The sequence below is a fragment of the Ursus maritimus genome, unplaced genomic scaffold (assembly GCF_017311325.1).
Source record: "Ursus maritimus isolate PB19 unplaced genomic scaffold, ASM1731132v1 scaffold_1, whole genome shotgun sequence".
Lineage (NCBI taxonomy): Eukaryota > Metazoa > Chordata > Mammalia > Carnivora > Ursidae > Ursus > Ursus maritimus.
The window spans coordinates 7,354,859-7,382,418 of record NW_024423343.1 but is presented as its reverse complement, the minus strand read 5'-3'; the positions used below and the strand labels follow the sequence as shown (position 1 = coordinate 7,382,418).

The 27,560-nt window shown below is 38.5% G+C and overlaps 1 protein-coding gene and 1 pseudogene across 6 annotated transcripts in view; one reads left to right on the top strand and one right to left on the bottom strand.

The window, feature by feature from the left end:
• Nucleotides 1–27,560, top strand: part of GIGYF2 (GRB10 interacting GYF protein 2) — a 140,732-nt gene that overhangs the window by 93,194 nt on the left and 19,978 nt on the right. For all 6 annotated transcript variants that reach the window (XM_040638951.1, XM_008690335.2, XM_008690332.2 and 3 more), the window contains 8 exons: nucleotides 3,873–4,039; nucleotides 6,767–6,858; nucleotides 8,127–8,234; nucleotides 9,264–9,364; nucleotides 11,264–11,364; nucleotides 13,235–13,396; nucleotides 15,224–15,382; nucleotides 18,161–18,397. In XM_040638951.1, coding sequence (XP_040494885.1) covers nucleotides 3,873–4,039; nucleotides 6,767–6,858; nucleotides 8,127–8,234; nucleotides 9,264–9,364; nucleotides 11,264–11,364; nucleotides 13,235–13,396; nucleotides 15,224–15,382; nucleotides 18,161–18,397 — 1,127 coding nt within the window. The remainder of the gene's footprint in view (nucleotides 1–3,872; nucleotides 4,040–6,766; nucleotides 6,859–8,126; nucleotides 8,235–9,263; nucleotides 9,365–11,263; nucleotides 11,365–13,234; nucleotides 13,397–15,223; nucleotides 15,383–18,160; nucleotides 18,398–27,560) is intronic.
• On the bottom strand, nucleotides 23,586–25,099 carry LOC103662665 (annotated as a pseudogene).

Genomic DNA, 27,560 nt, shown 5'->3' with positions numbered 1-27,560 from the left:
ATTTTAGGATAATCTTGTCTATATTTACCATATAAATGTATTTGAAAATTTATATTTAAGTATCTTGCTGAGATTTTAATAGAAACTATGTTAAACCTCTGTATCATTTTGAAGAGAATTGACATCTTTCCCATGTTGAGTCTTCCAGTCTATGAACTTGTGTAGTTTTCAGCATAAATTCTATACATGCTTTATTAGATTTGCATCTACTTTATTTTTTTTTTGAGTAATTGTAAATTTTATTTCAGTGTCTTTGTGTTTGTTGTTACTATATAGAATTGAATTTTGGATGTTTGTCTTTAGTCTGTGACCTTGCTGAGCTCATTTATTAGTTTTAGGAGTTTGTTGTTGTTGTCGTTAGATTCCATAGGATTTTCTTTGTAGACATTATTGTCATCTGTAAATAGGAACAGTTTTATTTTTTCATTTCCAGTCTATGCCTTTTATTTCTTCGTTGCCTTATTATATATTCCAACACTGTGTTGAATGTGATGGGTGGGAGCAGACATACTTGCTTTGTTTTTCCTCATTCCTATCTTAAGGGGAACACATTCAGTCTTTAACAAATAAGTATAATGTTAGCTGCTGGCTTTTTATAGATGCTCTTTATGAAGTTGAGGAAGTACCTTATATTTTGAAGGTTTGATTGGGTATTAGATTTTGTCAGATTCTTTTTTCTGCATCTGTTGATACGATCCTGTGATTTTTCTTCTTTAGCAATTTTAATATGGTGAATTAAATTGATTGCATTTTGAATATTGAACCAGCTTTGCATCCTTGAAGTAAACCCCACTTGGTATAACTGTTTTTATATATTGCTGGATCGTATTTGGTTATGTTCAGTTAAGGATTTTTGTGTCTCTGTTCATGAGGGATGTTGTTCCGTATTTTTTTTTTTTTTTTTGTATCCTCATTGTCTGATTTTAGTATCAGGGTAATAATTAGCTTCATGAAATGAACTGGGACTTATTCCCTCTCCTATTTTCTGGAAGATTGTTTAGAATTGGTGTTAATTCTTCTTTAAATGTTTTGTAGACTTCTCTAGTGAAACCATCTGGGGACTTCTTTTTTTGGGATTTTTTAAAGAGTAGGCTCTATGCCCAACATGGGCCAGACTTGAACTCATGACCTTGAGATTGAGAGTCACATACTCCACCCACTGAGTCAGCCAGATGCCCCATTTTTTTTAGAATTTAAAAATTACCAATTCAATATCCCTGGTAGTTAGACTATTTAGGGATAGGACTATTTAAATTATTGATTTAATATGGGTTGATTTGATAGTTTGTGTTTTTTTGATGAATTCATCTAAGATGTCAAATCTGTGTGGGTAGAGTTATTTAGAATATTCCCTTATTCTCTTTTTGATGTTTGCATGTTCTATAGTAATAGCCCCTGTTTTATTCCTGGTGATGGTAATTTGTTCATTTCTCATTTGTTGTTGTCAGTCTTTTTACAGATTTATTGATTTTATTGATCTCTTCAAAGAATCAGCTTTGTTTCATTGATTTCACTAATGTTTTTTGTTTTCAGTTTCATTGAGTTCTCTGATTTCTTTCCTTCTTAGGGTTTATTTTGCTTTTCTTCTAGGGTCTTGAGGTGGGTGCTTATAGTATTGATTTGAGACTTTTCTAATTTAAGCATTTAATGCCATAAATTTCTCTTTCAGCACTTCTTTAACTGTGTACCACAAATTTTGATACATGTGTTTTCATTTTCATTTAGTTGAGTGCATTTTTTTAAAGAGATTTTATTTATTTATTAGAGCACACACAAGCAGGGGGAGCAGCAGGCAGAGAGAGAAGCAGGCTCCCCACTGAGCAGGAGCCCAAGGCGGGGCTTGATCCCAGAATCCTGGGATCATGACCTGAGCCTAAGGCAGCCGCTTAAAGGACTGAGCCACCAAGCCCCCCCCCCTTTTATTTTTAAAGAGAGAGAGAGAGGTGAGGGGGTTGCAGAGGGAGAGGTAGAGAGAATCTTAATAGGCTTCACATACAGCATGTGATCCTGACTCGGGGCTTGATCTCACAACCCTGAGATCATGACCTGAGCCAAAATTAAGAGTTGGGTGCTTAACTGACTGAGCCACCCAGGCATCCCCAGGTCAACGTATTTTTTTTTTTTTATTCTTATTGAGATCTCCACTTTTGAAAAAAATACATTTACTTAAATAATCTCTACACCCAACTGGGGCTCGAACTCACGATCCTGATGTCAAGAGTTGTATGCTCTTCTGACTGAGCCAGCCAGGCCCCCAAGAGAGTTCCACTTTTACTCGCGGGTAGTTTGGAAGTGTGGTGTTTAGTTTCCAAGTGTTTGGAGATTTTCCTGTTATCTTTCTGTTAATAATTTCTGGCTTGATTTTATTGTGGTTGAAAAACATACCATATATAATTTCAGTTCTTAATTTATTGAGACTTATTTATGGCCCAGAGTGTAGTTCTTTTTGCTATATTGTTCTGTGGGTACTTGAAAAGAGTATGTATTTTGCTGTCTTTGGAGCATTATATAAATATCAATTGGACCTTGTTGATTGATGGTTTTGTTGAGCTCTATAATCTTGTTGGTTTTCTCTCTAGTTCTGTCAGTTGTCATGAGAATGGTGTTGAAGACTTTAGCTGTAATTGGGGATTTCTCTGTCTTTTCAGTTTTGTTAGATTTTGCTTCACATATTTTGCAGCTTTGTTTGGTGCATACACTTTTACAGTTGCTATGTCTTCTTGGTCTTCTTGGTGGATTGACCCTTTATTGATATATAATATCCCTCTCTGTCTCTGGTAATTTTCTTTGCTCTGAAATCTACTTTATCAAATACTAATATAGCCACTCCAACCTCTTTTTTTTTTTTAATGCTTGCATGATACATCTTTTTCTATCCTTTTATTTTCAATCTGTATTATATTTGAAATGACTTTCTTGTAGATAGCATATAATTGTTGTATATATTGGGTCATGTTTTTTTATTACTGGCTTCTTCCGCTCCAAATCTGGGATAATGAAAAGTCAGGGAATTCATCACCATGTGGTTCCTCAGGTCCCAAGGCTCTAGCCAGTCTGCCTTCTCTCTACTCGTCAGTCATCTTTTGTATATAACGTGTAGGGTTTTTTGTTGGCTTTAGCAGGAGGAGCAGAGACAAGGACAGCTACTCACATCATCCCAGAATTGGATGTTCTAGGGATTTGTTTTATTTACTATTATATCCCCATACCTAGACCCATAAAATTGGTGTTCAGTAAATTTTTGCTGGATGAATGAAGTAATAGTTATGGATCAGAGTGCATTTGTTAATTTTATGTATAAAATATTTGATTTTTAATTGTAAAAACATCTAGAGAAAGTCGTCACGCCCCCGCCCCTGGCCAGATTTAGTCATAGCTGGGTAAATCAATTGTAAGTTATCTTAATTTAATAGATTATAATTTATACTTTGCTAACCTTTAATAATTGGCAGAAAAGGAAAATTAGAGGAAAACGTATTTAGCCTTACATGTTCATATTCTTTATGCCTTAGTGATGCAAAGTGTAACAAAATACTCTTTTCAGTTTTATTATACTTTCTGACAAATGAATTTGTAGAGATTGAGTGAGATGGAGACAGTTACACTCCTTAAAATAATTAAAGCCCCACAGAAAATTTGGGTTGTATAGACAGAAGTCTTATTTCAAAATCATTTCTGTTGTGTTTTATTAGTTAGAAGCCTATTTACTATCTTTGGGGATGGATTAAATTAAAATATCGTACAAAATATTTGACAGGTGTCACCTGAAACAAGTTGTACCTCTGGAAAAGAATCAGATTCAGGAAATATTTTTTTCCTTTTCAGTCTGAAAGGATTTTTATTGCCCTTCTGTTTAATTGGTGCTATTATAGGTCCCTTCAATAATCAGGAGATGGCGGAATGGTTTCAGGCGGGCTATTTTACTATGTCTTTATTGGTGAAGAGAGCATGTGATGAAAGCTTCCAACCCCTTGGTGATATCATGAAAATGTGGGGAAGGGTTCCCTTCTCTCCCGGTCCAGCTCCCCCTCCTCATATGGTAAGTACCTTACAACTCACCCAGAACACATACTAGATGCAGAAACCCTTGCTTCTCTCTTTGTAAACACAACCCAGATGTTGCATCTAATGAGGAAGAAACTGCACTTTTTGAGAATAATTGAAAGGGCAATGGGCAGTCTGAGTTGGAGACTGCATACCTAGCTATAACGATCTTTTCAAAACTCAAATACCTGGGTTCACCTCCACTCCCCCTACCTCCCCACCCCCCACCCCCAAATTCTAAAGAAACAAAATCCTTCAGTAGCTTTCCAGCAGGTACAGAATAAAAAACATCTTATCCTGTCTTGCCTACCAGGTCCTACATGTTCTGGTTTCTTATTTTTCTAAGCTCACTTCAGAGCTTTTACCTTTTTATCTACTGTGCTTCAATTCAGTTGACTTTTTAGAATTCCTTTTTGCCTCTAATTAGAATGCACATTCTCCTCTCCTCCCCATCCCTTACTTCTGTTTGCCTCTTGCTTTCTGACTCATGAAGTTTCTAAATTTTAGGTTTACCTTAAAGCAAATGAATGTTGCTAATAAAAAATTCTAGTGCTTTAGAATACTTTGAATTGGACACTTTTTTCTTTTTTTTTTTTTATATAAGTTACTGGTATTTTAACTAAAAATTGGATCATAATGTAACCTCCCTTGTATACTGGCACTGGAATACCTTTGAAGGGGAAATCTTACTCCTCTGCAGCTGCCTCTGGGCCTCTTCCTTTTGGAGGGCTTTGTATCTGTGCCTGCCTTTTCCTTTTCCAGGTTGGAGTGTTGGGTGGCTGCCATAGTCAGAAGTGGCCATAGTCATACACCATTAGCGTGAACACTGGGTCACTGCAGTAACAATCACCATTGATTTACTCATCAGCTACATAGTTAGGGCCTGTGCTAGGCCTTTTGGTAGGTTCTTATGAGGTGAAGGTAAATAGGACACAAACTCTATGGTCATAGGGGTTCATAGGTGAGAACAGCGGCCATCAAACTTGTTTGGCCAGAGCCCATAGTAAAAAAAAGTGTTTTACATCCCTATTCTGTACATTCATAACTGTATGTGTATATTTGTGAAACAAGTTTCACAAGACATTTTGTGCCATACACATATTTTCTTCCCTCCCTTCCTTCCTTTCCATATAAATGTTGATCTTGACCCAGTAATTGATGTTACAATCCACTGATGGGTTGCAACCTCCTATAATTTGGAGAACAGTGATGATTCCTAGGTGAGGGGAATTATCTCCCTGACATTTCTGTTTTAAATCCAAAGAAAAAATAATTGTGCATTATTGTGTAAACATTTAACTTACATACCAAGTTTGAGCTTTATTTCCCTTTTCTGAAATTGGGATGAGTTATCATGCATGTTTCAGAGCTGAAAGTTCATCCCTTGGAACTTGGCATGTTTGCTGTAGCCCATTTCCTGACTTCTAGTTATAGGGGCTGAGCCTCAGTTAGAAGAAGAACCATGGCAAGCTCTGCTTCTGTCAGCTGTTATTTCTGTTGCCCTGAATAGCACTGATAAGAAGAGAGTTCACCTTGATGATGAATATACCTTGAAACGTAGGTTTTAATGTAGAAATTTTAGGTTAACCTAGTGTAGCTTCCATCCTCCATTATTTAATGGGAAAGAAAAATGTCCCAGAATTTCAAATGATTTCCACCCCAAGAAATTGTGTATCCAGTGTTTTATTCCAAAACATAATCTGTGTATGATAAAGATATATTCACCAATGATTTGCTTTAATCTATATCACCCTTGTGCTTTCATTATTTCTGTTATCTTACACTTCACATTTCATTCTTTTTCCCAATTTTAACTTTTCTGAATTTAAATTCCAGCTATGTTATTTGAAACACAAACTAAAAAAGTTTATTTTTTCTAACTCATGATATATGTGTGTGTGTGTGTGTATATATATATATATATATATTAAAGATTTTTAAAATTTATTTGACAGAGAGGGAGAGAGCAAGAGAGCGAGAGCACAAGTAGGCAGAGTGGTAGGCAGAGGGAGAGGGAGAAGCATGCTCCTTGCTGAGCAGAGAGCCTGATGTGGGGCTCGATCCCAGGACTCTGGGTTCATGACCTGAGCCGAAGGCAGACAGTTAACTTGACTGAGCCACTCAGGCTCATCTAACTCATGATATATTAATAGCAATATAAACACCTAATTTTGGGGTGGAGAGTTATAGTTTTCAAAGCTCTTTCATATTCTGTTAATGTAAAATTTCTCAGCATCTTTAACAAGAAATACTTCTACACTGCTCTCTATATTCATTATGGGCCCTTGTCAAATTCCTACTATAACATTAACTTCAGATAATTTTACTCCTTTCTGCTTTGTCCCATTTCTCTAATTTCTGCATGTTCTCCAGGTTTACAGATCACTTTTAACATTGAGAAATAATACATTTTTTAGTTATAGTAATGACTCTGGAGTACAACATTTAGCTTCAAGGGTAGGAGGAGAGAACAGTAGCTGGAATAAGGACCTCTTTCCCACCATAGGGAATCTCTTATAATGCAGACACCACCTTTTCCCACTAGATGGCATGGTTAGCTTTTAAAGAGTTTTTGTAATAGTTGAACATTTGGGGCATAAAGGTAGAGTGGGAGGTGTAGGTCTGAGATTTCAGTTTGCTTTCAGGTAATATGTAGTAAGTGGCTTTTAGGCACTTTGCAGTTTGTTCAGTGGTATTTCTTCTCCTACCCCTTCACTCCTAGGGAGAGTTGGACCAGGAACGACTGACCAGGCAGCAGGAGCTCACAGCCTTGTACCAGATGCAGCACCTTCAGTACCAGCAGTTCTTAATACAGTAAGAGCAGTAATGCCGTTGAGTGCACTGCAGTATTCAAAGTGCCTTTATTTAAGAAAAATTTTTTTTGAAGATTTTATTTATTTGTGAGAGCGTGCACACGAGTGGCAGGGGGGCAGAGGGAGAGACACAAACAGAATCACTCCTGAGTGCAGAGTCCGATGGGGGTGCTTGATCCCAGTACTCCAAGGTCATGACCTGAGCTGAAGCCAAGAGTCTAATGCTCGACTTACTAAGTAGCCTCCCAGGAGCCCCCTAAGTGCCTTTAGATATTATATCCCAAGTTTCACCTTTTACAGCAGAGACCAAAAAGTTCATAGGATACTTAAGTCACCTAGCTAGTGGCATGTTACCACTACATATTTGGAGTTTGGTCTTAGCTTCTTAAATACCAGAAATTTGCAGAAAATGACGCATAGCTATAATTTTGCAAGCTCTTTTTAGCTCCTAAAGCAAGAAACAACAAGCATTATAAGAATTAAATGCCTCCTAAATGGCTCAACTTTGAATGTCACAGAGAAAAAACATAGATGAGAGGGCAGGAAAGAAGTAAAAATTATACTGTTAGCATTGGTGTGGAATGATGGCAGAATCACTTAGATTATGTGTCCCTTTGGTAGAAGAAGAAAGATTTGCTGTCACCTGGTGCAAAGATTGGCAAACCAGCTTGATCCCTGTTGTCGTGAGCAGGGTTTTATTGGAACACCGCCACACGCATTTGTTGGTGTGTTGTCTGTGGCTGCTTTTGCGCTGCAGTGGCAGAATTGAATAATTGCATGTGGCCTGCAAAGCTGAAAATATTTACTGTCTGGCTCTTTACAGAAAAAAATTTGTCTACCTTTCACTGTGTATCCAGTGAAAAAAATCTTAACCTAAAATTTTCCAAGCTGAAACCTAAATTTTGAGAATTTTTATTCAAGTGATTTTATTTTTGCAAAAGGTGCTTCATGTGAAAACAGCTGTTTAAATCTGTTTTATTTTTCACTTGCTTTCTGATATTTTCAGGGAGTTTGACAGTTTTTGACATTTTGTAAATTTTTTTTTTTTTGCTCTCCTCTTTGAGCATGTTATTTAGAAGTTCACTTCTTTTTCTAATGAAGTAGAGAATTTTCTGTGTAACTATCCTTATGAAGAATTGTTAAAATTTATTTGATAGCTATTTCTAACAGTGTTTTTTGGGGGTGGTGGACTGACCTTTCTCTTTCAGTATCTCAGTGAAGTGTACTAAATGTGCATAGACAGGTTACACTTTATTTTACTTTTTGAAGACAACAATATGCACAGGTTTTGGCTCAACAACAAAAAGCAGCCCTGTCTTCGCAGCAGCAGCAACAGTTGGCACTTCTTCTCCAACAGTTCCAGGCTCTGAAAATGAGGTTGGTGGTTATTCCATGATGTGTCACGTTGTGTGTGAGTGTTGGGGGGGGTATTAAAGAGAAGAAAGGAAATTTTGGTATAATGTGTGAACTGGTATCAGAATACGCACAATGACACATATGTAGCTATTGTGTATAAAACCAGTATATAGCTTTTAAAAATAATAATTAAGCTGGCAATAAAGCATTTTTGGTTTTTTTACTCCCAGAGGATAAATTTGGAATAAGTACCACAGAATAATGAGAACATTGGATAAACAGTGTATTCTTACGGAACGAGCAACCAAAAAATTATAGAAGTTTAATCTCCTTTTCACCCATGAGATCTCAAGAAAGATATTCACAGTGCCACACAGAGTTAAAATTTTCCAGAACCCGAAAGTCATTAAGAGGAGTCTGAGGAAGAGGAAATTATGCTAAAAGTCTTAAATTTCTGTAGTTTCAGATTATCATTCAGGGCAATACTTGTATTTCCTTCAGAGGCATCAGTAACCATCTTAAAAAACCTTACTGTCCAATTTAACAAAAACCTTCCACATTTCTCTTTTGAGTTCTAACCCATTGAGTGAGGTAGCAGGTTAGGCAATAAGGTGCCAGTTTATAGATGGATAAACTGATACCGAGAGGCTAAAGAACTCGGTTGACATAATACACAGAAAACTTCAGAGAGAGAACTAAACGAAGACCTTTTGACTTACGGTCGATGGGTTTTTCATTATAACATGTTGCCTCTTTTACTGTTATTGACATATTCTGAGTTTTTTTTAAGACCATAGGTATATCTATTATCTAGAAATCACCATTTGCTAATACCTTGCTTCCAGAAGTGTGATGACTTGGCCTTTATCTTTGTTCATCTTTTAAACGTTTTGGTAGTGTTACATTTTAGTTAAAACAATGAAAGAGTTTTCTGGCCAAATAGCCTGGAAAATGTACCAATAACATAGAAAATTCCTCTTTACCTATTTTTTTCCTCTTTATTTTTGCAAACGACAAGAACAAGTTAATTTTTTTATTTCCCTTTTGCAGAATATCTGATCAGAACATCATTCCTTCAGTAACTAGGTCTGTGTCGGTGCCAGATACTGGTTCTATCTGGGAGCTTCAGCCAACAGCCTCACAGCCTACAGGTAAAAATTTAGATTGGCCTTCAGTGTAGCTCCGAGGATTTAGACTCTTACTTTATAATTCAATTTTTAAAAAATATGTCAGTTTTTGAACCATTTTATTTTGAATATTAACGAATAGTCTCATTTTCCCCAGGAAAGGGTTGAAAATATACTGTTAAGGATTTGCTGGAAGTGTTTAGTAGATAAATTTCATGAATTTGAATCAGCCTCTCTTTTTGTGTTACTCTTACCAGTGTGGAAAAGTCCTATGAATTGTTCTTTGACTTCTGCCAGCCAGAGTGGAAAAAGAAAAAAAAAAAAAAAAAAAAAAAAAAAAAAAAAAAGCTTAAGTAAAAGCATCTATTCTTTTGAGTGAAAGATTGATATATAGCTTAACACTACAGGTACCCAGAAGTTCTGGGATGAGAAAAGCCTGCTTTAAAGTGAACACCCTACCTCATTCTCTGATCTTTTTGCATTGAATTGGAAAATTTGGGTCTGGGATTTTTTTTTTTTTTTTAAGTTTTGATATTGATGGAACCCTTCTGGTTTTTAAGGTTTGATACCTGCAGAGGTAGAGAGTTTGAACCGTGGATAGTCCTTATAGGAGATTATAGTTGGTGCTGACAGTTCTCAGGAACCATAGGCATTGATGGGTTTTTCTTAGAGCCCTTGAGCTTTTCAGGTGGTAGTTCTCTTGCTAACACTGATCCTGCGGATTATAGCAGGAGAAGGACTGATTATCATCCCTCATCAACTTTCCCTGCTCTGTGTACCTTATTTTTCCTTGGTAGCCATTTATAGTAGGATGTTAAAAATATTCTCCAATTTTGGGGGATCTATTTATAAGTATCTTAAACAGTTTCTTTTGGTATGATGTGATCAAGGCCTTTTACAAATAGTCCATTGGTTTTATACAACCAATAATTTCTAGTATAGATATAGGAGTATAGGGAGTAGAGAATGCTGAAAAGTGGTGTCAGCAAACCTTTTGTTGGCAGTAGGAAAACAGACTCAGAAGCCTTTATTTGTTTACTTCTGCATCTGACCCTGTGCTGCTTTGCAGGTCTGCAGGACCCACTGTCATTTGTTAGACCTGCCCAGCCTTTCCAGAGGCTTCCCCAGCTCCAGCTGTACCTCTTTCTTTTTCTTTGAAGTGAAATTCACGTAACATAACATTACCATTTTTAGATGAGCAATTCAGTGGCATTTAATACATTCACAATATCATGCAACTACTTAGTGCTCTCTAGTTTGTTATATACCTCTCTTGACCCCACTCTCTACTGGGTGTGCAGTAAGAGGTTGTATGGCTACTGGAAATACTGTGGGCTTTGGGATCTAACACACTGGTATTTTAAGTCCTGGAATGGCCACGTGTTTGGTGTGTGTCCTTGGGAATGTTATGAAACTACCCCTATTCCTTAGCTTATTCATCTGTAAAGATGAGGGATATGAACGAATACCTTATAGGGTTTGTTTGTATTAAGAGAGAGACAGAGAGGGACAGTGGGGGATGGGGGCAGCAGGAGAGGGAGAGGGAATCCTAAGCAGGTTCCATGCCCAGTGTGGAGCCTGACACAGGGCTCGATCTCATGACACTGAGCTAATGACCTGAGCCGAAATAAGTATCAGGTGCTCAACTAACTGAGCCATCCAGGTGCCCCTCTTACAGGATTTTTTGAGAATGAAATTAGTTTCTCAGCAAATGCCTGGTAATTTCTTTCCTTCTACATGTGTTGAAGGATATTGATTTAAACCAGAGCCCACTGTCAGTTTAGTCTACCTAAAAGCAGCACAGATATGTATGATGGAGCTCATTCATGGATAGGGAAACAGCTTTTTTCATTAATGCTTGTGGATATGTGATCATGTATGTAAGCTCCGATATCCTTCACTTTTCCTCTTACTGTCCTACAGTTTGGGAAGGTGGTAGTGTATGGGATCTTCCCCTTGACACCACGACTCCAGGACCTGCCCTTGAACAGCTTCAGCAGATGGAGAAGGCCAAAGCTGCAAAGGTCTGAAACTCATTCTTCCATAGCAGTGCGTGCTTTCCATCTGTAGGACATGGGCATTTGTTTACTGATGTCTCTCTTTGGCTAGCTGTACTTTTTCCTATTAGTTTACTGTTACTTAGCTGGTATAAGCACATTCATATTCTATTCTTACTGTCCCCTTTTCTCCCAAAAAAGACCTCAAACAATGAAAATTAACAAGTTTAAATAAAACCAAATAAAATTGGTTGACACATTCATGATTATGATCATATGTATACTTTAATTACATTATTCATGGTATAAACGCTTGTTTTAAATTCTAAGACTTAGGAAAATATGCACTGCGTTGCTTATCAAACTCTTCATCTGTGGCTTGAGTTCCCACATTGAATCTTTATAGTGGTGTTAATATGCATTTCTTACTGTCCCCAGACATGTGGTCACATTAACATTAGATCCCATGTTCCATTCACATCTTCTGGAGGAGCAGGGAATCTTGAGTTTTGGTTTTTAGTACGTGCCAGCTGAGGATGTCTTATCAACACTTAGTGTCATTGTAATGATTCTGGATTCTCATGCCTCCGGGAGAATTTTGTTCCTATTTTATACTTAATGTGTTCTTATCCTCTGAGGTAGACAGTCTGCATAGAGTGCCCAGAAAGGGTTCACGGTCAGGGTCTGTCTCCATAAATGAGCAAGAGACCATAATTCAGCTAATTCTTGAGAGTGTTCTAGTACTGTCCTGCTTTGTGCTGGGAACACGTAGATGATGAGGGAGTGATAGGAACTTGCAGTCTTTTGTGTCTGGGGTGTGTATGTGTTGAAGTGGGCAGGGGGGCAATGACACACAGGTGAATAACACTTAGAGTTACAGGTTACTCAGGAAAGCACATGGGCTAGCTCTTCTCACCCAGTTGGAGAGGTGGGCATCAGGAATTGGGTGACACTGGTGATGGACAGTAATACTTGCACTAAATTTTACTTGAAGAATAGTAAGATTTAACCCAGTTGAAGGAAACAGTTCCTGTAAAGGCTCGGAAATGCACGAGAACATAACTGGCTCAGGAAGCAGCTAAATAATTTGGTCTGGCCTGTAGCCATTGTGTGTCTGAGGGATAAGTGAAGAGCGAGGAGGCTATGATGAGGCAAGCCAGTCATGAGGGCCCTTACACATGTCCTGTTAGAGGGTTAGGATTTATTTCAGGGTGAAGGATGGTGTTATGTGTAAGCCGGGAATGACTCTTTTGGTGGAACTTAAAAGATGTTGTGCTGGAGAATGTGGGCAAAACGGATGCTTGGGAAACTAGTAAGGGACTTCTAGAAATGTGGATGAGAAAGTGAAAGCCTGAACTGTGGTGTGGCAGTGAGAATTGAGACGAGGTGCTGGATTGGATTAGTAACTAGGAACTATAAATGATAGAATTTGTTAAGTGATTGGTCTTCAAATTTTAAAGAATTCTATGATTTTTCACTCTAGCAGCTTTACAACATTGCTTTTGAAACCTTGTAGACACAGTTAGATCTTGAATCAGAAAATCCTTTGTAGAGATGAGCAAAGAAGTGCCACCCCAAGAGAATTTTGATGTTACTGTCCTGGTGGCCAGTTTCTTCCATGTCTAGGAGATGGGGTATGGTAGTGTGGAATGAGGAGGTAGGTAAATGTGGGGGGAGAGTCCATTCAGTTTAGAAGAGCGTGACACTGTTCTGCCTACTGCAACATACCAGAGCTGAGTTCTTACAGAACTGGTTTCATCACTCACTTGCAGTACAAGCAACTGTGAATGGTGTAGTTTCTACATCTTCCAGCTTCTCCTAATGGTACTGGTCAGTGATGTTGGAGTGTTTCTGTGCTTGGCTTCAGGTTTCTAAGAGTATTTTCTTGTAATCACAGCTAGAACAGGAGAGAAGAGAGGCAGAAATGAGGGCAAAACGGGAAGAGGAGGAACGAAAGAGGCAAGAAGAACTGCGGAGACAACAGGAGGAAATTCTTCGGAGGCAGCAGGAGGAAGAAAGGAAGAGGCGGGAGGAAGAAGAGCTCGCCCGAAGGAAACAGGTATACCTCAGAGAACACGGACCCCAGAATTAGCCCAGAACCGCATTCATGGTTCTCGAGAGATGGTCTCTCTGAGGTTGAGAGGGAGTTAACAGCAGGATTGGGATTAGAGCTTTAGGAGATTCACTTCCTTTAGAAGAAATATCTGTGACCCAGTAGCAGCCCTTGGGGGCTAGCTTCAGTCCTTGTAAATCACTGGAGTTGATTTCTTTTGAATATTTTCAGTTAGATTTCAGAAGTAACTAAGTCTTTGCTAAAGTATTTATAACCAGTGATGATGAACAGTTTTCATGCATTTTGGCTGTTTGTGTTTCTTTTTTGGGAATTCTCTGTTCATGTGCTGGACTTGTTTTTCTGTCGGGATTTTTACAGATCCCGGTTGAAACAGTCCACTCTGCAATAACCCCAGAGTCTACTTTATCTCATATTTCATACCCATTGTTGGCCCCAAGAGGTACTCTGTGAAAAACAAAAGGATTTTTGTTGAGATTAGATTTGAACTACTAATATTTCTTAGGGTTACTCTGCACTCTAGCATCTAAGGGCTCTGAGAAGTATTGCAGTAAAGAAATCAGTTTAATTCTGTGTTGCTCAGTATTTCCTGAATTATTTTGACAGTGAGATACCCCCCCTTTTTTAAGATTTTGTTTATTTGAGAGAGAGTGATCACGAGCAGTGGGGAGAGGCAGAGGGAGAGGGAGAAGCAGACTCCCTGCCAAGCAGGGAGCATGATGCAGTGCTCCAACCCAGGACCCTGAGATCATGACTTGAGCCAAAGGCAGACGCTTAACCAACTGAGCCACCCAGGCGACCGAGATCCTTTTCTTTGTACTTGACACGTGGGACTTTGTTCTTCAGAACATCTTCTAGAATACACAGCTTTACTCAGTACTTCTGACTGGAGAGCTTATTTCTACTACACCAGGCATTTTTGTTTGCTGTGTTGAATTTACCTATGTTCTGGGTTCTCAGTTGATTTTGGGGGGGGGGTGGAAATAAAGACTAATGGTACCAAAGAGAAACCAAAGCCTCAGGCCTCATGTAGCGCATTCTGGGGTTAATTAGTAAATGTAGTATCTAATGTAGAAACTAGGATAGACTCTCAGTGTAGTGCTATTTTTTACAACTGCTACGATTTTATTTTATTTTTATTTGTTTATTTTTTAGGGAATAGAGCATGTGTGTGCGTTAGTTGGGGGGGTGGGGGTTAGGGGCAGAGGAAGAGGGAGAATCTTATTATTATTTTTTTTTTTTTTTGAGAGGGAGAGGGAAGGGGCAGAGGGAGAAAGAGAATCTCAAGTGGAGGGGCGCTCATCGGGGAGCCTGCTTCTCCCTCTCCCTCTGCGTGCCGCTCCCCTTGCTTGTGCTCTCTCTCTGTCAAATAAATAAATAAATCTTAAAAAAAAGAAAAAAAAAAAAAGAATCTCAAGTAGACTCCATACCCAGCATGGAGCCTGACACAGGGCTTGATCCCTCAACCCTAAGATCATGACCTGGGCCAAAATCAAGAGTCAGATGCTTAACGGATTGAACACCCAGGTGCCCCACTACTAATACTTTAAATACAAATTATTTTAATTGTTGGTATGTCTATTTCCCAACTCTTTTTACTTTTTACTCTAGATCCTGGTTATATTTTTTTTATGTTTACTGTTAACAGAGCCTTAGCAGCGCATAGTCTGTTTCTTTTAAAATTATAATGGGATGTATTAATTGAGATCCAGAGTTTGTTTCTCTCTCTCTCTCTCTCTCTCTCTCTCTCTCTCTCTCACACACACACACACACACACACACACACTTTTTTTTTTTTTTTTTTTTTTAATTTAGGAAGAAGCTCTACGACGCCAAAGGGAGCAAGAAATTGCATTAAGGCGACAGCGAGAAGAGGAAGAAAGACAACAGCAAGAAGAAGCTCTTAGGAGACTGGAGGAGAGGAGGAGAGAAGAGGAGGAAAGGCGGAAGCAGGAGGAGTTGTTACGCAAGCAGGTGACAGATGGCTTGCTCTTCTCATTGCTTCTTTGAAGCTTGGAATTTGTGATTAGAAAGTGTTTGGATATGAGGATAGCCTATTTACTGAAAATTATTAGAAGAGACCTACCTGACTTTTTTGTAATGAGTGTCCCAGGGGTAATCATAAAAGCTGGACAAAATATCAAAGAACCAAAAACTCCACAGAATACTAGAGAGAAATCTAAAGAAGCCCTATCCTTTAAAAAACCAAATGAGAGATCTGCAAGTTGACCACTTTTGCCTGAGGGTACTCTCACTTTTCTAAAGTGCACTATTCAGTGCTGCTTAATATTTTCACAGGCTGTGTAACAATAGGCACTATCCAATTCTAGTCCAACCGGGTCATTCTGTCACTACAGGCAGCCAGAACCCCTAAAGCATTTCCTTTTAATGTTTAGGAACTTAGATTTTTTTTTATTAGTAGACTTTATTTTTAGAGCAATATTAGATTTTCAGAAAAATTTGGGTGATAATATGGTTTCCTCTATTATTATCTTACATTAATATGGTACATTTGTCACATTAAACCATTATTGATACTTTTTTTTTTTTTTAAAGATTTTATTTATTTATTCAACAGAGATAGAGACAGCCAGCGAGAGAGGGAACACAAGCAGGGGGAGTGGGAGAGGAAGAAGCAGGCTCGTAGCGGAGGAGCCTGATGTGGGGCTTGATCCCAGAACGCCAGGATCACGCCCTGAGCCGAAGGCAGACGCTTAACCGCTGTGCCACCCAGGCGCCCCTATTGATACATTTTTAACTAAAGTTTATAGTTTTGTCACATTTCCTCAATTTTTCCCTCATGTCCTTTTTCTGTTCCAGATCCCAAATCCAAAATACTATATTTAGTTGTCTCCCTAGCTGCTGCTTTGCCTGACAGTCTCTCAGGCTGTCCTTGTTTTGGGGGTCTTTGGCAGTTTTAAGATATAGTGGTCTGTATGTTAGAGGGTTACTCTCTATTGGAATTCATCTGACGTTTTTCTCACAAACTGGAGTTATGGGTGTTTGGAAAGTAGATCACACAGAGGCAGGGTGCCATTTTCATCACACTAAATCAAGGGTACATACTATGAACAGGTGTAGACCTTGGTCACTTGGCTGCAGCAGTGCCTGTCAGGTTTCTCCTCTGTAAACGTTACTCTTCTCCCCACGTACTGTACTCTTTGGAAGGAAATCACTGTGGGCAGTCCACACTTAACACATGTAGATTGATACAAGCTGGACACTACCTGCTTTTACCTAAGGTCTTGATTGAAACTCTTTGAGTAACCTAAATACCATTAGATGTAGATAGACCTCAAGGGTAGATTGCATGTCAATTCATCATTTGGCTTATCATTTGAGTTAACTATTTAGTTAAGGTACTATATGCCAGTTATTGTGCTTGTTTCCTGGTGGAGTATGAAAGTTTTAAAGAAATTGTTTCTGTCCTTAAGAAGCTCACAGGCTATGTTGGTGATGATTGTACAAGAACTAAACGCCACAGTTAAGATGCTTTCAGCTGCAAAACGAAAATATTCACCTAAAAATAGTTTAAACAACAGATCACATATCAAGGAGATAAGGCAGTAACTCAGTGATGTCATTAAGGATCTAGGTCCTTTGCAAAATTCTGCTGTAGTGTTTCTTGGTGGGTTTACTTTAACTTCAGATTTTTCACCTCATGATTAGGAGTTTTGGGTACCATGCCCTTGTACAACCTGCAAGGGAATGATCCTTCTCTTACGCTTCTTTTGTTTCAGAAGAATACTTCTCTAGAAGCCTCCCAGCATGCATCCCTTTGGCCTAAATCATATCATGTGGGTGCCCCTAGTTACATTGGAAGCTTAAAAAGTGAAATCTGGCATTGTAGACCTCTGAGGTGTCAGAGCCTCTGTCTGCAAGGAAGAAGCCTGAAAGGAATGGTTTTTGGATAGGAAATAGTTGTTGCCATGGGTAGACTAGGAGCAAACAGAGAAGGATGAGGTATAATTGGACATAATGAAGTGGCAGAGGGGAAGTCTTACCTCCTAAAGGCTAGGGAAGTCCTCATAGAGTGGTTGATATCTGCCCTGAGTTCTGGAGAACAAAGGGGAATGGGCTATCTGGATAAAACACAGCATTGTAGGTACAAACATTGGAATGGTTTGGAAGAAGAAAAGCAGAAGGACAATGAGCCAAGGTACAGGACAGAGTAGTAAGGGGATGGATGATGGGTCGAAGAAAGATGTTCCAAAGGACCCGTGGGCCACAAGGGGTGTGAATCAGGGATGGAATTTAAGTGGTCTTGTAAGGTTGCTCTGGTTCCAGAACTGGTTGATGCTTTCCTGGTAATCTTAACTGACTGAGCCACCCAGGTGCCCCCGCTTTCCTGGTAATCTGTCCTTGCAAGGTGTCCTGGTAGTTTTTCAAGCTCAGTACCCTGAAAAGCTAGCTCTACCTCAATATAGGAACTGTCTCCAGAATCTGCCTTTGCTGCAGTTGGTGGTGATCTCTTAGAGAAATCAGTACTTACCACAGATGTTCAAAGTGACATTCCTTTCATGAAGAAATTAGCAAATAAATTGAAATTTTATCCTGTAAGCATGCTAAGCTTTTGTAGCTACTGTAAATATATTTTAAAAGAAAACTTACCTCTGCCTATGTCATCATAAATGGGAATTTCTGCTTTCTCTATTACTTTTATAGCTTTTTGACAGAAACCTTCAAAAGTGATTCGAATTTTTTTTTTAACAGAATTAAATTTTATTCTCTTTTCTTTTTCCTTCTGGGAAGGAAGAGGAGGCTGCAAAATGGGCCCGGGAAGAAGAAGAAGCCCAGCGTCGATTAGAGGAGAACAGGCTGCGAATGGAAGAGGAGGCAGCCCGACTCCGGCATGAAGAGGAGGAGCGGAAGAGGAAAGAGCTGGAGCTCCAGCGGCAGAAGGAGTTAATGCGCCAGAGGCAGCAGCAACAAGAGGCTCTCCGGAGGCTGCAGCAGCAACAGCAGCAGCAGCAGCTGGCTCAGATGAAGGTAAAGCCTTGACACCAACCGTAGGAGCTACTTGCTGGTGTTTTTAGGTAGATGCTGGCAGTATCAGTAGTAAGGTAGTGTACTTTCTTTAGTACTGAATGTTACTACTGTTTTTTTTTTTTACCCCTAAGTAAGCTCCATGCCCAGTGTGGAGCTTTTGAACTCACGACCCAGAGATCAAGAGTCACATGCTCTACTGACTGAGCAAGCCAAGCAACCAGCAAGACTTAGTGACTGTCTGGATCTGAGGGACAAAGGCAGAGCTGGGATGGCTGCTAGATAGTAAGCCTTCGGTGACCATGAAGTCGTGGCATTAGTGGTGGAATGGGAGTAAATGGGAAGTGAGGAGCAGTTTTATGGCAGGGTTCAAATAACTTTACATGTGATCGGTAGTTAGCAGTATGGTTCAGTGTGCCCTATCTTTAGGGAGCTCATGGGAGAAAGGTATATAAATAGGAAATACGAATACAGAGTGGTGAGCATAGTGAGAGAGGTGGCAGTTCTCAGGGTGTGAGCCCATGGGAATTTGTTAGGAATGCAGATTTTCAGGTCCCACCCCAGACTTCCTAAATCAGAACCTTTTGAGGGTGGAACCCAGTAATCTGTGTTTGAACAAAGCCTCCAGGGGTTTCTTCTGCTTGCTAAAATGTGAGAATCACTGTCCACATAGGAAGTATGGAGAGGTTTCCTAGAAAAAGATAACTTTTAAACTGAGTCATTTGGGAGGGAAAATTAAAAACAAGAAAAAGCTGAACAGGCAGTTTGGAGAATGGAGGGGGTTTTTGAGAGAGGAGACATAGTGTAAGCAAAGGAATGAAGTTCAGAAACACTGTGGTATGTTTGGGGGAATTTTAAAAAGTGAGTTACTATTGTTGGCAAGTGAAGTATGAGAGAAGCATGGGCAGGGTCTGTGTCACCATGGGTTGTATATACTCTATTAAAGAATTAGGACTTAAAGTGTATAAAACAGAGTGGGACACTGAAGTGTTTTCAGCTAGGAAATAGCATTGTCCTATTTGTAAGAGCAAATATTAGTCACTTTGAGAACTAGATGGAAGATGGACTTGCAAAGAACAGAACTGGAGGTCAGCAGAGTGCTTGTGTGTGAGGGGCTGGAGTGGTCTGGGTGAAGGAGAGGAAGGTGGTAGTGGGATTGGAAAGGTGGAGTTGAAGATACTAATTATTGAGTGTTTGCTTTGTGTCAAGCACTGGACCACAGCTTTTCATATGTTACATCATTTTATCTTTACAACTATTGTTAAAAGCTTAAGTGTGGATACCTATATTCTGCCAAAGAGGAAAAATGTTCGGGAGCTATGTTTTAGTTTGCTTTGGGTCCAGCTGAGAGTTGAGAGCAGAGCCATGTATTAGAACCCATGTATCTTTGGCTCCAGGGCCCTGAAAAGGCTGTCAGAAGACTGTTCTTAGAGGCCACATCATAGAATGTGGTGACTAATAAGAATATGGGGATAAAGGGGAAGACAAAGGCACAGGTAACTTCCAGATCTCTAACTTCTCTGGCTATCTTTTGTATGTCTGGTTTTGGCTTGTTATCTTCCAATAAAGACTGTAGCGTTTTTTGTTTGTTTTGTTTGTTTGTTTGTTTGTTTTTGAAGATTTTTTTTAATTTCAGAGAGAGAAAGCAAGAGACAGAGCACAAGCGGAGGGAAAGATGCAGAGGGAGAAGCAGACTCCCTGCTGAGCAGGGAGCTTGATGTGGGGCTTGATCCCCAGGACCCTGGGATTGTGACCTGAGCTGAAGGCAGATGCTTAACCACTGAGCCACCCAGGCACCCCAAGACTGTAGAGATATTTTATAGATAAAAAATTTTGGGGGCGCCTGGGTGGCACAGTGGTTAAGCGTCTGCCTTCGGCTCAGGGCGTGATCCTGGCGTTCCGGGATCGAGTCCCACATCGGGCTCCTCTGCTGGGAGCCTGCCTCTTCCTCTCCCACTCCCCCTGCTTGTGTTCCCGCTCTCGCTGGCTGTCTCTATCTCTGTCGAATAAATAAATAAAATCTTTAAAAAAAAAATTTTTTTTTTGAATGAAGATAAAGAACTTAAGATGGTTATGAGGAGTTGTTAAAGGTTCTCCTGAGTGGGTGGGGGAGGAGTTTTTTAAAGATGGCTTAATTGAGATACAACTGACATACCATACAGTTGAACGAGTTAAAGTAGACAATTCAGTAGTTTCGGTATATTCACAGATATGTGCAACCATCACCACGTGGATTTTAACATTTTTTTTTTTTTTTAAAGATTTTATTTATTTATTCATTCGACAGAGATAGAGACAGCCAGCGAGAGAGGGAACACAAGCAGGGGGAGTGGGAGAGGAAGAAGCAGGCTCATAGCAGAGGAGCCTGATGTGGGGCTCGATCCCACAATGCTGGGATCATGCCCTGAGCCGAAGGCAGACGCCTAACCGCTGTGCCACCCAGGCGCCCCGGATTTTAACATTTTTCAGTACCACCCTAGGCCCCCCAAAACACCCTCTGGCTGTCACACCCTATCCCCTGTTCTCCCCAGCCCAAAGTAACCCCTAATCTACTTCTGTCTTTATAGATTAGCCTATTCTAGACATAACAGCTAAATGGAATTCTATGATATGTGGTGTTCTGTGACTGGCTTCTTTGAATTAGCATAATGGTTTCAAGGTTCTTCACTCATATGAATCAGTGCTTTATTCCTTTTTATGGCTGAATAACAGTCTGCTTTATGGACATGCCAGCTTTTGTGTATCCATTCCTCAGTTGATGGACATTTGAACTGTTTCTATCTTTTGGCTATTATGAGCATTGCTGCTATAGATAAATATTCATGTTCAAGCTTTTATGTAGATGTATAAACCTAGGAGTGGAATTGCTGGGCTATATGAGAACTATGTGTTTAATGGTTTGAGAAACTGCCAGACTGTTTTTCAAAGTGGCTGTACCATTTTACATCACCACCAGCAATATATGGGAATTCAAATTTCTCCACATCCTCATTAGTCCTTATTATCTGATATTTTGATTATAGCCACCCTAGTAGGTGTGGAGTGTTGTCTTGTGGTTTTGGTTTGTATTTCCCCGACGAGAAATGATGTCGAGTATCTTTTCATGTGTTTATTGGCCATTTGTGTATCTTTGGAGAAATGTCTATTCAAATCCTTTGCCTGCCTTTAATCTAGGTGGTTTGTCTTACTGAGTTATAAGAGTTATTTATATGTTCTAGATATTATAAGTCCCTTATCAGATACATGATTTAAAAATATTTTTCCTATTACTTGGGTTGTCTTTTTACTTCCTTGTGTTCTTTGATGGATAACATTTTTCATTTTTATGAAGTTCAATTTTTTCTTTTGTTGTTTGTGCTTTTGGTGTCATATCTAAGAAACTGTTGCCAAATTCGAGGTGATGAAGATTTATTCCAATGTTTTCTTCCAATACTTCTGTAATTTTAGCTGCTACATTTAGGTCTTTCATCCATTTTGTGTTATTTTCTGTTAATTGTATGAGGTAAGGGTTGGACTTCCATTCTTTTGCTTGTGACTAACTATCCAGGTGTCCTACACCATTTGTTGAAAAGACTATTCTTTTTCCGCTGAATGGCCTTGACAGTCAAGTTGAAAATCAGTTTACCATAGACATGTGTTTTCATTTCTGGACTCTGAATTCTATTCAAGTGTCTATATTATATGTCATTATGCTAGTAACATACCATCTTGATATTTTATTGCTTTGTTTAAGTTTTGAAATCAGGAAGTGTGAGTCCTCCAGCTTTGTTCTTTTTCCTTATTATTTGGCTATTCTGGTTATCTTTCAGTTCCATATGGATTGTAGAATGAGCTTATCAGTTTCCACAAGAAGCCAGCTGGGATTTTGACAGAGATTGCCTTGACTCTGTAGATCAGTCTGAGGAACTTTGCCACCTTAACAATATTAAGTTTTCTGATCCATAAACATGGGATGGTTTTTATTTAGATCTTCTTGAATTTCTTTCAGTACTTTATAGTTTTTAGGGTATAACTTTGTATTACTTCTGTTAAACTTATTAAGTATTTTGCTCTTTTTGATGTTCTTGTAAATGGAATTTTCAAAATTTCGTTTTCAGATTGTTCACTGCAAGTGTATAGATAGACAGTTAATATTTGTATATTGGGCTTTTGTATCCTGCAGTCTTGCTGAACTGCTTTATTAGTTAATATTTCTTAATGGATTCATTAGGATTTTCTATACATAGAATTTTGTCATCTGTGAATAGAGATGGTTTTACTTCATCCTTTCAAATCTTTTTTTTTTTTTTTTTAAAGATTTTATTTATTTGACAGAGATAGAGACAGCCAGCGAGAGAGGGAACACAAGCAGGGGGAGTGGGAGAGGAAGAAGCAGGCTCATAGCAGAAGAGCCTGATGTGGGGCTCGATCCCAGATCGCCGGGATCACGCCCTGAGCCGAAGGCAGACGCTCAACCGCTGTGCCACCCAGGCGCCCCCATCCTTTCAAATCTTTTATTTCATTTTCTCGCCTAGTTGTCCTGGCTAGAACCTCTAATACAATGTTGAATAGAAATAGCAAATCGAATATCTTTGTCTTGTTTCTGATCTTGGAGGAGGAAGCATCCAGTCTTTCACCATTAAATTTAATGTTATCTGTGGGGTTTTTGTAGATGCCCTTCATCAGGCTGAGGAAGTTTCCTTCTATTCCTTCTTTGTTGAGCATTTTTATCCTGAAAGGGTGTTGGATTTTGTCAGATGCTTTGTGTCTGTTGAGATGATCATGTTTTTGTTTTGTTTTGTTTCTATCAATATAGTGTATTAGATTAATTGATTTTCACATGTTGAACCACTGTTGGATTCCTGGGATAAGTCCTACTTGGTATATAATTCTATTTTTATATGTTGCTGGACTTAGTTTGCTTGTATTTTGATGAGGATTTTTATGTTCATATTCATAAGAGATTTTGGTCTATAAGTTATTTTTTCTTTCTTGTGATGTCTTTGTCTGATTTTGGTGTCAGAATAATGCTTGGCCTTGAAGAATGAGTTGGGAAATGTTTCCTCTTCTATATTTTGGAAGAGTTTGTGAAGAAGTAGTATTACTTCTTTTATTTTTATTTTTTCAAAGATTTTATTTGAGAGAGCGAGTGAGAGAGTGAGTGAAAGAGCACAAGCAGGAGGAGCTGCAGAGGGAGAGGGAGAAGCAGGCTCCCTGCTGAGTAGGAGCCTGACATGGGGCTCTAGGATCATGACCTGAGATGAAGGTAGACGCTTAACAGATTGAGCCTCACAGGCGCCCCACAGTGGTATTACTTCTTTGAACGTTTGGTAGAATTCAGCGGTTAAACCATGTAGGCCTAGGCTTTTCTTTGTGGATGGTTTTTTGGTTACTAAATCAATGTCTTTACTTTTTTTTTTTTTTTACTGCAAAGAAAATTTATTTTACAGATCACTAGCCATGAATTTTTGTCCTTAGTTCTTACATAAATACTGCCTAGTGCCATTATCCAAATGGCAGGACCATTTTATGTCTGTAGTCACTTCTGTATTCACAAAGAGAATTTGCATGACTTACAGAAATGAAACTATCAGGGATGCCTGGGTGGCTCAGTCAGTTGAGCATCAGACTCTTGATTTTGGCTAAGGTCATGATCTCGGAGTCATGGGATCTGCCCACATCAGGCTCCATGCTTAGCACAGAGTCTGCTTTTCCCTCTCCCTCTCTTTCTACCCCTCTCCCCGCGTGCACACTTGTGCTTTCTAGCTCTGTCAAATAAATAAATAAAATCTTTAAAAAAATTTAATGTAACTGTCAGTGAAGGCTTAACAGTGGAGATGCAATCTAACATCTATAATATCTAATGTTTTGCAGAGAGCAATGTAGGGGAGATGTATTTTTAGTTACCTTTCATTTGAGTGACCCTATTTAAAATTAATAATTTAGAAGTTCTTAGTCTCTTAAGGAGATTTTCAAAAGCACTTAATAGAAATGGTTAGTGAGATTTTTAAGAAATATCTTCCATGTCCACATGCTGTTGTGATTTCTGCACCATTTTTTCTTCCAGCTGCTTTCCTTTGCCTGCAAAAGAGGCGCAGATAAGATGTTTTGCTTGACTTCTTTGATGTCCTGAGCTTTCTGTAATTCTTTATTTTTCTTTAATCTGTTCATTATAAATTTAGCTTTTTGTTTCTCTTTGATCTCTTCAACTCTCTTCATCACATCAGTAGTTTTATACCATAGCTCTCGCTCATATTTGAGAGGCTCATTTATATGTTGCAAAATCAAATGGATTATCTACCGTAAACTTTTTGCCTGCTACTATTTGGAATGCTTTAGTCCATCTGACACTTGTGATGATTGTGCTTCTTTTTAAAGTTTTTAACGAGACTTGAATTAACAGAAGCTGAGTACCTTGCAGTTGTTATGGACGAACGTCATGCCATGGCTGGGGTAAATGAGCCCTGAACAGAAATAGCACTTCTCAGTACACATGTTGAAACCATGTAGGTTCACACTGACCAAACGCCAGTCTTGAGTGGAATTCTTGGTGTCTTCTTACAGGTCTATTTAGTTTGTCTATTTCTTCTTGAGTAAGTGTTTGGTAATTTGTCTCTTTGTAGGAATCTGTCTTCTTCATCTAGTTATCTAATTGATTGGCAGACAGTTGGTCATAACCAACTGTCCTTTATCATATTCCTTTATATTCCTTTCTATTTCTGTAAGGTCAATAGTGATGTCCTCCTTTCTTTCCTATTGTAGTAATTTGAGTCTTCTCTCTTTTTTCCTTGGACAGTCAAGCTAAGTCAATTTTGTTGCTCTTTTTAAAGAACCGGCTTTTGGTTTTATTGACCTTTTTTATCTGTTTCATTAATTTCTTCTCTAATTTTATTATTTCTTTCTGCTTGCTTTAATTTTACTTTGTTCTCTTTTTCTAGTATCTTAAGGTAGATGGTTAGTCTGTTGAGTTGAGATCTATCTTCTTTCTCACTATAGACATTTGCAGTTATAAATTTCCCTCTAAGTATTGCTTTAACTGGTACCCATAAGTTTTGATTTGTTCTTGGACTCATTGGTTATATAGAAGTGTTTTGTTTAATTTCCATTTACTTGTGAGTTTCCAAAATTTCTTTGTTACTTTCATTCCATTGTGATCAGAGAACATACTTTTATTCTTTTCCTTTTTCTTTTATTTTACTTTATTTTTTTATTTTAACTAAACTCCACACCCAATGTAGGGCTTGAACTCATGACCCTGAGCTCGAGTTACATGCTCTACCAAATGAGCCAGCCAGGTGCCTCTATATTTCCCTTTAAATGAATTATTTTTTTTAATTTTTTTAAAGATTTTATTTATTTATTTGACAGAGAGACAGCCAGTGAGAGAGGGAACACAAGCAGGGGTAGTGGGAGAGGAAGTAGCAGACTCCCAGCAGAGGAGCCTGATGCAGGACTTGATCCCAGAACCCCGGGATCACACCCTGAGCTGAAGGCAGACGCTTAACGACTGAGCCACCCAGGTGTCCCCCCTTTAAATGAATTATTGAAGTTGGTTTTATGTCCCGTTTTACCTTCTTTAGGTCTGTCCTGGAGAATGTTCCATGTTTCTTTGAGAAGAATGTATATTCTACTGTTGTTGGCTGGAGTGTTCTATATAGATGTCTTTTAGTTCCAGTCAGTTTATAGTGTTGTTCAAGTCACCTAAATCCTTGTTGATCTCCACCTTTTTGTCCATTATTGAAAGTAGAGTATTAAAGTAATGAAGTCTTAAAGTATTACTGACTAAATATTGTCAAGCTACTCAATTGTCTGTATCTCCTTTAATTTCTGCCATTTCTTGCTTTATGTATTTTGGTGCTCTGTTTCATGGCACATACATATTTATAATTGTTTTATCTTCCTGCTGAATTGATTCTTTATTATACTTAAATGTCTTTGTCTCTAATAACATTTTTTTTAAAGTAGGCTCCTTTCCCACTGTGAGCCCAGCATGGGGCTTGAGCTCATGCGAGTTCAGCTACCACTTAACTGACTAAGCCACTCAGGTGCCCCAACATTTTTTTTGTTTTAAAGTATATTTTGTCTGATAATGATACAGAAACTCCAGCTTTCTTGTGTTTGCTGTTTGCCTGATATATCTTTATCCATCCTTTCACTTTCAACCTGTTTATACCTTTGAATGTAAAGTGTCTCTTTGAGACAATATAGTTGCATCTTATTTTTGTATCTGGTCTGATAATCACTGCCTTTTGATTGGATTCTTTAATCCTTTTTCTTTTAGTGATATTATTGGTATACTTGGATTTATGTCTGCCATTTTACTTTGTTTTTTATGCCTGTCTTTTTTGTTCCTCTATTCTTCCTTTGTTGCTGCTTTTTTTTACATTAATATTTTCTGTTTTAGCATTTTAATTCTTAAATGATTTAAATCACTATATATTTATTAAATAACCTTACTTATCATCTCTTCTTCATTTGTACCTGTGAATTCATGTTACCATATGATGTCATTTACTTATTAGCCCAGTAAAGAATCCAGAAAGAAGCCAGCTTCTTTCCCACTCACCACCTTTGTGCTGTTTTTGACAAACTTGTTAGATTTCTGTTACAAACCTGTCTGTCCTATCTACTTATTTAGACACATGAATTATATATATACGCTATACACAGAATACACATTTGTTTTTGTGCGTTTGTTTTGTTTTTTCATTGGATTCGGATTATTTTCTGGGGTCACTTGCTTTCAGCCTGAAGAACTTCCATTAATATTTCTTGTAAGGCAGGTCTGCTCTTAAATTCTCTGAATTTATCTGGGAATCTCTTTATTTCACCTTTATTTTTGAAAGAGTTTTAGTGGTTATAGAATTCCTTGTTGATCGTTTTGTTCTGTGAAGACTTCGGATATCTTATCCCACTGCTTTCTGGCTTCCATCGTTTCTGATGAGAAGTCAGCTGTTAATTTTATCCTGATTCCTTTGCAAGTGACTATTTGTTTTTCTTCTTGCTGCTTTCAAGATTTTCTCTTTTGGCTTTCAGCATTTTTATCATGATAATGTCTGTGGATCTCTGTGTTTATCTTGTTATAGTTAAGCTTCCTGGATGTGTAAATTAATGTTTTTAAATAAATTTCAGCCATGGTTTCTTCAGATATTTTTTCTGTTCCTTTTTCCCTTCTCCTTCTGGTCCT